The sequence below is a fragment of the Rhinatrema bivittatum genome, chromosome 5, assembly GCF_901001135.1.
Source record: "Rhinatrema bivittatum chromosome 5, aRhiBiv1.1, whole genome shotgun sequence".
In the NCBI taxonomy this organism is placed as follows: Eukaryota; Metazoa; Chordata; class Amphibia; order Gymnophiona; family Rhinatrematidae; genus Rhinatrema; species Rhinatrema bivittatum.
The window spans coordinates 367,875,078-367,890,771 of NC_042619.1; the positions used below are offsets into that span (position 1 = coordinate 367,875,078).

At 43.8% G+C, this 15,694-nt stretch overlaps 1 protein-coding gene across 3 annotated transcripts in view; it reads right to left on the reverse strand.

Moving 5' to 3' along the window:
• MGAT4A (alpha-1,3-mannosyl-glycoprotein 4-beta-N-acetylglucosaminyltransferase A) overlaps positions 1 to 14,673 on the reverse strand; it is a 359,679-nt gene extending 345,006 nt beyond the window's left edge. The window contains exon 1 of one of the 3 annotated variants that reach the window (XM_029604768.1): positions 13,920 to 14,672. In XM_029604768.1, coding sequence (XP_029460628.1) covers positions 13,920 to 14,013 — 94 coding nt within the window. In that variant the 5' untranslated portion in view covers positions 14,014 to 14,672. Of the gene's footprint in view, positions 1 to 13,919 lie in introns of all 3 variants that reach the window. The other 2 variants (XM_029604767.1, XM_029604769.1) reach the window with 2 other exon arrangements.
• Positions 14,674 to 15,694: the final 1,021 nt, after the last annotated feature.

Below are 15,694 nucleotides of genomic sequence, written 5' to 3' on the forward strand. Positions count from 1 at the left end.
AGCAGACACGAGTCACTCTTAAAATCCACTCTAAGAAAACTATTTCATGTGAATGCCGAGGTCTAGAATAAACTATGCATAAACAGTAGTAAAATGGTTTGAAGCTTACCTAGTGAGTCACTAAGCAAGTGAGTGTCAGGTATGAGACATCTTTGTGGGTTTCATTAAATGAGTGTTTCTCAGGGCTTTGCTCTTTCTGCAGTCTTATTTAATATTTATCTGTGCTAAATCGGTAAATGTTTAATTCTAACAAGAGTAGGACAGTCGAATAGGAATTTTACCTCAACAATGCTTAGAATGCCTACTTCCTCAATGGTGCAGCTGTCAATTTTCTGATATCTCTTTGAAGAATAAAACTAAACATGGCATTTTGAAGCATAAGACTGTATATTCAATCAACAAACTGCCTGCAGCTATAAAAGAAGATTACCTTGGGTTACATGGCAGGAAACGGAATAAAAATAATCAAAAAGACAATACAGTCATGCCCGACAATTTGCTCTGTTTACCCCTCAACCTTCTTCAAATTGATATTTAAAATCTGACCAATGCTGCCAAACCAATTTTGATTTTCAGGCTTAAAGCTACCGAATTTCCATTGACATTTCATAGGAAAACAATTATAAAGTCACATAGAGGCGACTTCCGGTGACGTCATGCAGCTGTGAAGTTGGATGTCCAAAGAGCTCCGCTTGGGCTGCCCCTTAAACACCTCTAATTTGTCATTATTTGCAAAACATCTCTTACCAACAGAGTATAAATGACAAGTGACAACAAGCAGTGAGACTAATGAGAGGTGTGGGAAGGAATGACAGCTAGACTGCAATGACAAACGCCGGATAAGGTAAAGACTGGAGATTTGCAAATGGCGGAGTTCGAAAAGTCGATGCAAGGACTTAAAGTTTATTTAAAGAAATCTCAAAAAAATGGATCAGCGCACTTGGAAGACAAATTAAATTGCAATCATCAATTGGTGAAATAAAAGAAGAACTCGAATCCCGTATGGTGACACAGGAAACAAATACGGACCGCGTGGAGATAGAACTACAGGCCTTAAAGAAAGAAAATGTCTTTCTGAAAGATCGACTTGAAGATCAAGAGAACAGAGGGCGTCGAAATAATCTACGTATTATTGGCGTCCCGGATTCAGTGAAAGATCCCGATTTAATGTCGCTAGTACAGGTGTGGCTGCCGGAAACCTTGGGCCTATCACTGATGATGGAACCAGTGGTAGTGGAAACAGCTCATTGACTGGGGACAACTAACCAAAATACTATTAAACCGAGGCCGGTGACAGCCAGGATATTAAATTTTGCCGACAAACAAAAACTTCTCATGGCTTATAAAAAAAAAAAAAAAAAGGAGCAGCGCAACCACTAAAATATGAAGATTCCCGGATCCTTCTTTTTAATGATTACTCAGCAAACGTCTCAGAGGACCAATGGGCACTCTCAAAAATAAGCACCGAACTCTATAAAAAAAAAAAATTAGATTCACTCTGCAATATCCTGCCAAACTAAAAATTACATACACTGGGAAAACAACCACATGCTATCTAAAGAATCAGCACAAAAATTCATTGCATCGCTACATTTAGAGAACAATGACCAACAGGACTCCTAAACTTACTACGCCATCAGGAACTAAGAAACTGAAACGCTGTGGAATAAGGCTTACTCTTTCCACCTGAGACCTGATACTCAATGAAGACATCAAAGAAACGTATCTAAGAGAAAGAATGAAGATAATATTGATCAAGGAAAATCAAAAACTGATCAAATCGGTAAGTTACAACATTTTGATCGGCTGCCTGTTAAGCTTTACAGCTCTCCATACTAAATAGCACCAGATCTCACCATTACCCCTTTGGCTACTAAGAGTCAACACTGACAAGAAGATTAGTGGAGGTCTTAGGGAGTACTGTCTCAGGAGATGACTTCTGAGAAGCAACTCAAAGTCGGACAGTTATCTTTCTACCTTATGGAATGATATGACCCCAGACTAAGATGGCGAATCTCCCCTGTCTTTACCTGTTTGTGATCTACTCGCCTGCAACAAATCGCACTACAATGGGCAAGCATGATGGTCATATCTTCCCCCAGAAGAAAGAAGAGCAGAAACAAATTGGGGAAGATGTGCCCATTAGGAGCAAGGTTTTTGTTATGGATGTGTTGTGTGATTATACGCATGATTAGTGTTGTGAGAATGTCTGAAGGAATGAATGATGTGAAGTATGGAACAAGAAATACCCGGCAGAGTAAATGTGATGTTTTGCTGGCTGTGATGTCTTACTCTAGGAAAAATAATCCAAATGTACTTGGTATGAAATACTTGGAACTTGGACCTCGAGGCTGGGCGGGGTTCCAGGACCTTATGTCTACTTAGTACACTGGCGAATTAACACTGTACCCATTACCGATTATGGCTTATCTGAAATTAGTATCCTTAGATGTGTGGAGAGATTACATTCCCCTATTAAGCGAAAAAGATCTTGAACCACTTAAAGAGAGAAAGAGCACAAATAGGGTTCTTACAAGAGACCCATTTGTCTGACAAGGAACACGCAAAATTAAAACAAGATTGGGTGGGCTAATGTTATTATGCTTCTTACTCCACAAAAAGCAGGGGAGTTGCAATCCTGATACATAAAGACTGACCCTTTGTTGTGGACAAACAGATAAAAGATAAAGATGGCAGATTCTTAATACTATGTGGCACTATTGAGCAGCAAAAATATTCTATTGTGCAATATATATGCCCACAATGTGTACAGCCATGAATTTTTTGTGGGTCTGGCCTCTGAAATAGGACAACATCTCCAGCATAAATTAATATTAGGAGGGGACTTTAATCTCCCTTTGGATCTGAAATTGAATACTAAACCAGTTAGAAGCAGAACTCCTAGCAGAGATACAGAGGGGATATACTTTCTGATGAAAGAGCTCCAACTGATAGACGCTTGGCGAGTGCTGCATCCAACGGAACTAGACTTCACATATTATTCAAAGGGCCATAATTATTATTCAAGAATAGATTTTTTCCTAATCTCCACTGATATGTTTCTTAAACTTAGGGATGCCAGCATTGATCTTATAGCGGTTTCTGATCATGCAAATTTATTTATTTATTTATTTTATAACTTTTATATACCGGCATTCGTAAAAAAGAACATAATGTCGGTTTACATGTAACTGAGAAAGGAAATTACAATGATAGGTGGAGGAAAGATAGATAGTTAAAAGGTAAGTTAACTTTACTGTGGTGCCAACATGCGTCACAGTTAAAAACGCGATTATATATGATAAACCATGTTAGACAAAAATTAGATAATATTATACAAAGTTAGACAAAATTAATTAAGTACAAGGGGAGGTGGTGCGAGGGGTGGGGGGTGGAGGGTGAAGCGCGGGGGGGAGGTGGAGGAGGAGGGGCTGAGGGAGGCGATGGGTGGCGGGGGAAGCAGGGGCAATAATAGGGAGGGGGGAAGAGGGTAGGGTGGTGGAGGGAGGGAGGGGTGCTGTACACGGAATATGGGGAATATTATGAGTAATTGTACAAGAGGCGGGGGGAAAGGGTGTAGTAAGTGGGGGAAGAGGGGGGTGAAACTGTTCAAGTGAGCTGTGGGTAACGGTGGGGATGGTGAGTTGGTAACTGTAAGAGGAAGCTGCTTAGAGGATGGAAGGTGGTGGAGGTGGGTGGGGGGAGGTGAGGGGGGGGCAGGAGGCAGGGGGAAACAGTGAGGGAGTGGGGAAAAGAAAGTGTTGCGGAGGAGTTACAGAGCTAGAGTTTGAGTTACAGAGCTAGGATTGTGACGTGTTGTGACGTGAGTTTGTGAGGATTGTGACGTGTTGGGATAGGCCTGTTTAAATAATCAATTCAAAAAAGGAATCAAGACCTGGTTAAGTGATGGTTCTAGTCGGAGCTCGGCGGGGAGGGAGTTCCAGAGGGTGGGGCCGGCAATGGAGAAGGCTCTCTCTCTGGTGGTAGTGAGGTGAGCGGTTTTGAGTGAAGGGGTGTAGAGGGTGCCAGCAAGGGCGTTTCTGGTGGGGCGGTTGGCCTGGCGGAAGTGTGGCATATCTTCGATCCATGGGGAATTATTTTTGTATAGTGTGTTATGTATGATAGTGAGTGTTTTGTATTGAGAGCGATAGGTGATTGGGAGCCAGTGGAGGTCTTGAAGTATGGGAGTGATATGATCAGTCTTTCTTGAGTTTGTGAGGACGCGGGCCATGGCGTTTTGTAAGATTTGGAGGGGTTTGATTGTGGAGGAGGAAAGGCCTATTAGCAGTGAGTTGCAATAATCAAGTCTTGATAGCATGGTGGTTTGCATAACAGTGCGGAAGTCGTGTACGTGGAGGAGAGGCTTTAGTTTTTTGAGGGTTTGTAGTTTATAGAAGCCCCCTTTTAGGAGCGATTTGATGTGGGATTTGAAGCTTAGTTGAGTATCTAGGGAAACTCCTAGGTCTCTGAAGGTGGGCGGATGCGTGAGATTTTGTGAAGTGTTTTGATGCGTTTGGTGGATGGAAAGGCTGGGTTGATTAGTAATAAGAATTTCAGTTTTTGAGGTATTGAGTGCAAGGTGTAGGTTGGAAAGGAGGGAATTGATAGATGCAAGGCATGTCTCCCAGAAGTGCAGGGTTTCGTTGAGGGATTTTTGGATGGGGATAAGTATTTGTACGTCGTCAGCGTACAAGAAGAATTTTAGTTCCAGTTTAGAGAGGAGGTGGCAAAGAGGGAGTAGATATATGTTAAAGAGGGTGGAGGAAAGGGAGGAGCCCTGGGGAACGCCTTGTGCAAGAGGAATGTGTGTAGATTCGGATTTATCGAGTTTGATTAAATACTTTCTGTGGTCAAGGTAAGAGGAGAACCACGATAGGGCTGTGTTTGCGATGCCTATCTCTGCTAAGCGCGATATTAAGATTTTGTGGTTCACCGTATCGAAAGCTGCTGAGATATCTAGGAGGGCTAGAATGTATGATTGGCCGTGGTCCATACCTTTTAGGATGGTATCTGTTAATGCAAGTAGGAGCTTTTCCGTGCTTCGGTTTTTACGAAAGCCGTACTGGGCGGGGTGGAGGATATTGTTGTCTTCTAGGAAGTCGGTGAGTTGTGTGTTGACCACTTTCTCCAGGATTTTAGAAATAAAAGGCAGGTTGGAGATGGGCCTGTAATTTGCAGGGTCATTTTGGTCGAGGGTGGGCTTTTTCAGTAGGGGCTTTACAATGGCAAGTTTAAGCGGGTCAGGAACCGTCCCGAAGGTGAGGGAGCAGTTTATGATATCCGCTAAGGGTCTTGCTATGACGGAAGGAATAGTGAGGAGGAGTTTAGATGGGATGTTGTCGGCGATGTGGGTGGCTGGCCGCATCTTTTTTAAGATGGATTCTACTTCCATCGTGGTGGTGAGATCAAGGGATGTGAGGTTAATGTTGTTGGTGGTGGGTGGAAGATCGATGGGAGTGGGGTTAGGGGGGAGACGAGTGAGAATGTTGGTGATTTTATTTTTAAAGTAATCTGCTAGTTTATTGCATTTCTCTATGCTATTATCTTCCTGGGGGGATGGGGTAGTAGATTTTGTGAGTTCTGCTACATAGGAGAATAGGGCGGTGGGATTGAATTTGTAGTTGTGAATTTTTGCTGCATAGAAGTCACGTTTGGCGTGGAGTGTTGCTGGTCGGTATAGGTGTAGGGTGTGTTTGTAGACCGTTTTGAGTGTAGGGGTGGGTTGCTTACGCCAGGAGCGTTCTTTGGCTCTAAGGTCTTGTTTTAATTTTTTAAGTTCACTGGTATACCATGGTTTTCTTTCTGTTTGGTTGGGGTTTATTACTTTGTGGATGATGGGGCAGGTGTCGTTGGCTATGTCAGCGGTGAGCTTATCCCATGAGAGGAGGGCATTATCTGGGTTGGTAAGGTCGAGGTTTTCACTTACCTTATTGAAGGCTTGGGAGAGTTCTTCCGAGGAACATGGTTTGTGGTAGGAAATTGTCTTTTTATGTGATTTTGTGTTGGAGGCATTGTTGTTGATGGTGAGTTGGGCATTGATGAGGTAATGGTCAGACCAGGGGATGGGTGTGGGGATTGGTGCATGGGGTGTAGAGATGCAGGTATTAACAAAAAGGAGGTCAAGTGTGTGCCCAGCTTTGTGCGTGGGTTTGGAGATGAGCTGTTTGAAGCCCAGGGCTTTGAGAGAGACAAGTAGGGTTTCGCAAGATGTGGTGAGGGGGTGGGTGTCTACGTGGAGGTTGAAATCTCCAAGTATCACTGCTGGGGTGTCTGGCTTTATATTGTTGGTGATGTATTCAATGAGGGGGGAGGGGTCCTGTTCCAGCATACGGGGGCGGGGGCGTAGATGAGGCAGACCTGCAGGGCTTTGGAATTAAGGAGCCCAATCTCGAGTCTCGGGGGGGAGGGGGAGCTGGTTTGTAGTTTGAGGTTCAGGTGTTTCTTGGCGGCTAGGAGAATGCCACCTCCTCTTTTGTTTTTGGGCCTAGGGATGGAGAAGATGTCGTACGTCTGTGTTGGGAGTTGGTTAATGAAGACCTGGTCTGAATTCTTTAGCCATGATTCAGTAATGGCACAAATATCAGGGCTGGTGTCAGTGAGTAGGTCTTGTAGGATTGGCGCTTTCTTTATGATTGATTGGGCGTTGCAGAGGGTGATGGCTAAGGTGGCCAGACCTAGTAGTTGGGTGAGGGGTGTGATCATGATGGGCACTAGAGATTTATGTTGTGTGATGGTGTGAGTGTGTGTTGGGCGGAAAATACGTCGCATGGGGTAGTGTATGATGGGTATAGCGGGGAGACACATTTCAGGAGGAGGAGGTGGGTCGTTGGCAGGGTAGTAGGCTGCTTGTGCGAAGGGTCGCAGTTAGGATTCCTTTCAGGAGGAGGGGTGGGGAGGTGGACTGGGTAATATTATGGCAAGTTGCAGTTGAGGCTTTCTGAAAGAGTTACAATACAGAGAGAGATAAAATAAGATAGGATGCAGAGTACATTTCCATATATTTAGGTTAGGCAGCAGGGAGGGTTAGATGACTTGTGAGGGTTTGCATCGATTTCAGTGATATAGTTATGTTACTTGCTGTTGCTGATGTTCTTCTGTGTGTAGCAATGGCGAGGAGGTCCTGTGCGTGGTCCGACAGAAATTAGGGTACGCACAAAGGTCGCACGAAGGGGCGCACAAAGGGGCGGGCCCCTTTGTCGCGCTCCTTTGGTGTGCGGTGCCCGAAGTCGCGCGCCAGCGCGCGCCCAAATAAATCTATAGATTTAGCTATACTTACACGTCCAAAAACTACATTCCAATGGAGGCTTTCCCCTACACTCTACCACGATGCGGAGTTTGTCACATATCTAAAAAATATATGGGAAGAATATGCTCAATTCAATCACGTAGAAGATGTTTAAGTGATACCTATTGGAATGCATATGTAGCTCACAAGAATAAACTCAGAAATCAAGAGATACTCTCGTTACATCATCAATGTAGAGGCCTAAAAAAAAAGCAAGTCTCTAACATGGCTAACTCGCTGCAAGATGAGTTAACTTTGGTTACAAAGACTCTTAATCACTTGCTATATCAAAGAGAAGTATAGCATATTCTCCAATTTAAAACCCAATCTTTTAGACAAGGTAATAAAGCTGGAAAACTATTAGCACGATTGATTAAAAATATCAAACCTAAACACTTTATTACAAATATGGTAGACTCTAATGGAAATATTCAAACCTCCCAAGCAAACATCACTGAAATAATGCTCAAGTTTTACCAATCGTTATATTAAAAAAAAAGTAAAAGATGAAAACACCCAAAAAAATTTTTTTGAGAACTTACAGCTACCTTAAATATCAGAGGCTTGGTCCCAGAGATTAACGAATCCCATCACTACATTGGAAATATCATATGCAATTAACCAGTTATCTTTGGCAAAAGCACCAGGGCTGGATGGCTTTGGAGCTGAATTTTATAAACTCTTAAAAGAAGAAGTTGCAACCCCCCTACAAAATCTATATCAGACATGACCAAAAAGGTTGCTGGTCTCCAGATATGAATAAAGCCCTGATAGTTTTTTTTTCCCAAGCCAGACAAAGACTGAATTCAGGCAGGCTCGTACAAGCCCATTTCGCTGATTAATGTAGATGTTAAAATCTTAGTCTCAATATTAGCCAATAGATTGAGCGATATTATTCTTGACCTCATTGCTCCAGATCAGACCGACTTTGTAAAGAACAGGAATGGAGTTACTAATATACGCAAGTTAATAGAAGCCCTCTATTCTGGAAATTTAGAAAATCCCAATGGACTAATTGCTAGTTTAGACGCTGAAAAAGCGTTTGACAACGTTCAATGGGGCTATATGTTCTATTAGAAAAATATGGGTTCCCACAACCATTTATTGCATGGATTAAACTCTTATATACAATGCCAACCGCCTGCATAAACATAGACGGAGAATTATCTGAACCTTTTTCCCTTGAAAGTGGCACAAGACAAGGTTGCCCATTGTCCCCCCTGTTGTATATCCTGACAGTGGAACCATTGGTTAACAAAATAAAGATCTCTCCGGATATCCATGGCTTTCATCTAGGGTCAAAAGAGTATAAAATGTGTCTATTCGCTGATGATATGCTACTATTTTTAAGAAATCCCCAAATTGCATTACCAGCACTGAGTCTTATCGAGCAATTTGGGCAATTTGCTGGCTTGAAAATACATTTTTTCAAATCTGAAGCCCTACCTATATCATCTTCCTTGCAAGCGATGACAAGGATAGACCCCTATCTTGGTCTAAAGGGTCTTTCAAATATTTGGGGCTACAGATACCACGAGATTTATCTCAATTGTACGACATGAATATTACCACTTTAATAGAAAACATTCAGGAGCAGTTGGCAGTATGGAAGGACCTACCACTGTCACTGTTTGGTAGAAGTGCCCTGGTCAAGATGGCCCTCTTGCCGAAATTGCTCTATAAGCTGCAAATGCTCCCAGTTTGGATTAGGCGCCAAGATTATTTGCAGCTCCGTAAAGTGCTAATATTGTTTCTTTGGAGAGGAAAGAGAGCACAATTGAACTATAAAGTACTTATATTGTCAAAAAAATATGGGGCCGGATTTTAAAAGGGTTACGCGCATAAGGTATGCGCGTAACCCTTTTAAAACCCCCCTGCACGCGCCGAGCCTATTTTGCATAGGCTCGGCGGCGCGCACAAGCCCCGGGACGTGCATAAGTCCCGGGGCTTGCAAAAAGGGGTGGTCAAGGGCATGTTCGGAGGCATGTGGGTGGTCCGGGGGCGTGGCCGAGTGCCCCGACACAGTGGCCTGTGTTGGGGCCTGCCGCGCCAGTGCGCGTAAGTTACTTTTATGATAAAGATAGGGGAGGGGTCTAGATAGGGCCGGGAGGGTGGGTTAGGTAGGGGAAGGTGCGGGGGGGGGGGGGGGGGAAGGAAAGTTCCCTCCAAGGCGGCTCCGATTTCAGAGCGGCCTCGGAGGGAATGGGCAGCACGCGCAGAGCTCAGCGCGCGCAAGTTGCACAAATGTGCAACCCCTTGTGCGCGCCGACCCCGGATTTTACAAGATACGCGCGGCTACGCGCCTGATGCGCGAACAAAAAGTACGACCGCGCGCTCTCTTTTAAAATGTACCCCATGGTGATTTGAAGTTACCCCATTTCTACTTTTATAATATGACATGTTAACTGCATTTTTGCTGGGAATGGTATCATGCACAATATAAGTTTGAAGTCCCAGAATTAATAACAGATATTCTGTGCCCCCTGAAACCCATAAACATGTTGCATAGTCGATGAACAGACCTCACTGCATCCATCAGGAATCATATCTTAATAAAACCAGTTAGAATAGCTTGGCAGTATTTTTGCCGTGAGTTCAAGGTAAATCTCAACACTAAATTAGTGAGCCTGACCGGAAATCCGGCATTTCTGCCAGGACCGAACAACCAGATGTTCACAAAATGGGAATCAAATGGTATAGCATCTCTGGAGAACTTGTATTGTGCAACCAACCAAACAATACTTTATTTTGATCAATTGAGCTCTCAATTTCAAATTCCACCTAAGCAATTCTATATATTTTTACGAGACATTATCTGATGCAAATGCTGTCCTATAACCCTAATCTCTTTGATCCAGAATCAGTAATTACTATATTCACCAAGGTAAAAAAGGATTACAACTCATCATTTTGGTATAAATTACAATTTAGCAAAGAGTCTGAACAACTCTGTGCACCAACAGCTAAATCATGGACGAACTCGCTGGGACACTCGATATCACAAAAAGAAATGTTAAAATATTTTGAATATGCCTTTTCCACAACTGTGGATGTCAAAATTCAGGAAATGCCATTTAAGCTGCTACAAAAATGTATATAGATAATATATGTGCCTGTAAAATGCATCTCTCTGCTACAGATACATGTTTGAAGTGCCATAGAGACAGAGGCACATTGAAACATAGAAATGACGGCAGAAGACCACCAAACGGCCCATCCAGTCTGCCCAGCAAGCTACGCACGTTATCCATTTTTTTCCCCTTTTTTTCTCTCCCACCTGTTACTAATGGCTTCCAGTACCCTCCAGCCCTAATCAATTAGGGGTAGCAACCGCTGTAACAAGCAGGCCACACCCTTACACCATACTCTTACCCACCCCTGTTTTTATTTTGGGGTTTTGTTTTTTTTTTTGAGATAGCAGCCCTCCATCCTTCCGCTCCGTAAAGGTGGAACACCAACTACTGGCCACTGGCATCCCGCTCCGTGAATGCCGGGAATATAGATGGGCTATTTTGCCCATCTATATTCCCTTTTGGAGTACAGTCTTTCAAGTTATCGAAGGTTCTATCCAACAGAAACCACCACTCACTGGGGATTTTATATTGTTGGGCTCCACACAATGGTTATCAGTCAATACGAAAGCCATCGTGAAATACGTACACATTGTGACCTGTCTAGCCAAAGCGAGTATCCTATTTAATTGGATTAAGCCCTACGCCTCTCATGTGGTTCCGGAAGCCTGCGGATTGGATGCAAGTGGAGAGACTGGATGTCAAATTCACCAGCCGAAAGATATCACGGGAATACTTAAAACTTTGGGAATTGACCTATGTCTAATTGCCCGAAACACTCCGCCAATCGCTACTGATTAGTGGCTATTTCAAGGATTGGTAACTTGCGCATATCTTAAGTGTCAGTTCCAATTGCTACTCTCCACTTGACCTCACCATACCCGCTAAGTGAATAAAGGGTGACTTGTATGCGATATCTGGAGAGGACATCATGACACAGCTGGTTGAATGATAGAATGATTGACGTGTGGATGTGTGAATTAGGGCATGAATGGTTAGTGTGAATGGTGTAAAACTCAAATGTACACGGGAGTGGGATATTATAAGCATTTATTGTAGATTAGCATCACATGCGTAAACAGTTGTTGTTAATCAAACGTTTGCAGTTAATATACAAACAAGCACCATCGCATTGTATTTTGAAAGATATGCATACATTGTAAAATCAAGCATTCTCGAATTGTATCCCTCTTGTGTTAAATAAAGATTTTAAAAAAGTCACAGGAGGCAATATTTCAGTTTAAAGTTTGAATTTCAAAATGTTCCTGCTATCGTACACTAAACAAATGTTTCCCACACCTTAACCCACATGGAAACAAAAACATGCTTATGGCACTAAAAATGAATACAGTTAAAACAAACAAGTGCTCATTAAGAACATAACGCTTTCTAAATTCTAAAGCCAAATACTTATAATGAAAGTGCTTTCCTTCCTCATTTATTTAAAGATAAAACTTTCCTGTATAACTGACAGCTGCTATTAGTTTATCAATGGATAATGTGTAGAAATATCTTTCAGATAATAAAAGGAGCACAGTTAAAAATAATCGGAGAAAACTCTTTCACCCAACACACAATTAAGCTCTGGAATTTGTTGCCTGAGGATGTGGTTAGTGAGTTTAAAAAAGGTTTGGATAAATTCTTGGAGAAGTCCATTAACTGCTATTAATCAAGTTGATTTAGGAAATAGCCATTGCTATGACTGGCATTAGAAGCATGGGATCTACTTATGTTTTGGGTAATTGCTAGGAAATTGTAACCTGGATTGGCCACTGTTGGAAACAGGATGCTGGGCTTGATGGACCCAGTATATATTTATTTATTTTAAAGCGTTTCTAAGTGTTATGTACTTGAGATGTGCATTCAGTTTTAAACGAAACTGTCTAATTCATCACGGTTCGGGAGCACTCAAAAACGAAATATTTTCCGAAATTTCGGAAAAATTCATATTTCATGTTGGCGCACACTAACGGGAGTTAGCATGCACTAATTAGTGCGCGCTAACACGAAATTCGGGAACCATGAAAAAAAACCTAAACCATGGAAAAAACGAAATTACCCACGGGAGACCCAAACCGAAAAAAAACCCCCTCTAAACAATCAAAGGAATCTCTAATTAAAATGACAATAAGTAGACATTAAAATAAGCTTAAAGTAAAGAAAACAAGAGTAATAGCCTTTATGCCTGATGATTAGTAAATACTAATGAACACAAATAGGTTTTAATAGCTTTTTTGAATAAGTATGACAACTTATGTTATGTTCTAAACAAAGTTGCTAAAGAAAAAAAATTCCAGGCATTCAGAAGCATGGCAGCAGTGTAAACTTGGGCCTACTTCATAAATAAGAGACTGCAAGCTAAAAACTGATAACTTGAAAAAAAAATTTTTGTACATGAATAGGCAAACCAAGGAATTAAGCAATCACCATCAGGCCGATGCTATACCATGCACTGGCTGCAGCACACGGTTTAACCTGTGATTGGATGCATGTCCATAACCCCCTGATGCAAAACTGGGGTTAGCACGTCCAAAAAGCATGCCAATCACAAGCATAGGTAAATAGCACTCATCGCATGCAAATACGATGAGCAGGCGTTAATTTTGGAGGAGCCCAAAAAGTGCGTAAATACTGCTTTTCTGTACTTCCTCCATCTTAATATCATGGCAATATAAAGTCAGAAGAACTAAAAAATTAGAAATGTCCCAAAAAAAAAAAAAGTGTGCCATGGTCAGGTTAAGAAAATTGACATTCTAAAATTGAGCATCCGTTTTCCTAAGTGGCTAACAGTCACCTCTCCTGGGCGCCCGCTGCTGAGGAGGCACTAGGGTGTGCGCAATTTCCCCTAGCACCTCTTTACCGCGGCAGCCCACTTGGATCGGTGCGCATTAAGGGAGTGGGCGCTCAATCATAAGTGCCCCTTTAACGCACACCGATTTTGCATCCGCCCACATGTCAGCTAAATGATGAAACTTGTATCCATTGCACTTCCTACCTTGACTTCACATAGAAATCAAATATATAAAAAGATGGAAATATCACAGAGAATTAGTACTTACTAAGTTATCTTGCATTTAGTTGGTAAAAACTAGTTACACCTCTCTCTTTGAAACCAATATCCTTTCAACATACTCTATTTCTGTGGAGCTCACTGAAATCTTTCTATTTGTGAATTCCTATGGCCTAGTATTTATTTCAAGCTATTTCATAAATGCAACCACAGAAAGAATTCAGCAAAAGAGGTTTATTAGGCTGGCACAGAATTTGAAGAATTCGTGTGAACTAGTAGTTCTACTGCAATTAATTATTTTTGTAACCATCCCCTCCCCAGTCTTTTTTTTTTTTTAGACCAAATACACTTCAGCGAATAATCCTGATCAGCCAAAAGCAAAACAGGCGGGCCAAAAACATTTGCGCAAGAAAAGACCATCCACATCAGCACCGTCTGTACCTGTCATGCCCACCAAAGTTTACCTCCCACAAAAGGCTGACAGAAAGGGAGGGGGGAACGAAGACAAAATCAGCATAGCGGCTAGTTATCAGACCATCACCGCTCCACTTACCTCGGCCATTCTGCCACGCTGTGTACCAAGACAGGCTGAGGACCGATGTGATGAAAACGAAGCCGGTGGCCACCGTTCCATTGCGGAGCCGCATCTCACTCCACCATCCCTGGTGCTGCAGGAGAAACCGAGGGGGGAACGTCTGCCGGCGCGGACTTCAGGGCATCTCTTGACAAGGACGACGCGACTCCCCGCTCCACTCACGTACAAAAAAAAAAAAAAAAGCCTCCAAAGACTGTCAGGAGCTCGGCGCCACCCAACCTCCCCCGGGAGCTACTGCACAGTCCCCGGCCCACTTGAGCGCGAAGAGGCGGCGGCGGCCGCGAAGCCGACGGGAAAGAGGCTTTTGGCGGAGAGGAACCGCGGCCACGCTCCGAAGCCAACAGGCGAGGGATAAAGTTGGCAGCGGCAATGCCACAGGTAAATGAAAGCGAGCAGTATACGGGATGCTTCGGGAGTAACACACCGCCCCCCACCCCCCCTCCTCCTCTCCCCGGGAGCCAACGTGCCCCGGTACCAGAGCGGGAAGGCCTATGACAGAGGTAATGGAGTACCGACCTCTACCCGGGCTGGCAGCCTGTGGCACCCGCAGGAAAAACCCGGCCCGTCTCGCTGCTGAAGGGAACCGAAAAGCCGCGTACCACCCGCCAACGCTTCCCCCTCCGCCACGGTGACTCCGCCCCCGCTGCACGCCCACTCTGGGGCTCGGGCTCCGACGATGCCGCCGCCGCTCCGCCCACTCCAATCGGACGCTGAGAAAAAAAACCTCCTTTCAGCCCTCGCCGGGCGTCACGAGACCAGGCTCAACTAGCGGCCGCCTTCATCCAGCCAATCGGCAGGTCGCTTCCGTGCCCTTAAATATCGCGAGCTTGGCTTTTTTTTTTACCAGTCCGTTGGAGACGGTGGCTGCGGGTTGTGGATGGGAGGAAGGCTGGTCGGTATTATTCATACCTGAACAAGAACCAAAGTCTAGTTCAAGCCCTACCTCTTGCGAATCTAGCCACGCCTGGAAAGTTAAATTCGCTTGTATTTTATACAGTTATCGGCAATGATCACTTACATTTGTTTTTTTTTGGAGGTAGAAAGGGACAGGGTTAGTATCTAGGTTTGCCAACTTTTCCACCTAAAAGGACTGGATCAGGGGCAGGACAAAGGTGTTCCTTCCTTATTTGCATAAACTTGTATTTACATAATCTCTCCTCCTTCACCTCACCTCCCTTGTCCTGGTTCTAGCCTCCCAATTTCCCCCCTCAACATAATGGTTTATTTATTTATGCCTTCAAGTTCAGTTATAAACGCCAGACCTTGGCCTCCTGACCCTTTTTTCCTCCACTTTATACCACCACTTGTTCCTTTATCTCTATGTTACATGTAACTTTTACTTTTTCCGTTGATAGGGCTAAATCATCATTATCAGGAGGCCTCCTTTAAGTACTGCGGCAGGATGTCGCCGCAAGCCCGCCGTCAGAGGGCCCAAAAAATCCAAGCCCACAGGGTAGAGCTATTGGGGTCGTATGCCCCAGCCTCAGAGGCTCACTCATTGCCGGGTCCGGAAAAACAAAAGATTTAGAAGGTAAGACCAGTGACATCAGTAGGCCCCTCCACGACTGGGGGATCCACTGGAGGGCACCACGCCCTGAGTGAAAGCAGTGAAGCGCTAGATTCAGAATGGCAGCATCGACACCCAACGCGGGTGATTCGCACCAGCCCGTGTCGAGTGACTGCAGGAGCGGTGACCGTATCTAGGCAAAGTTGCCGACTGCCCCGAGCCAAAA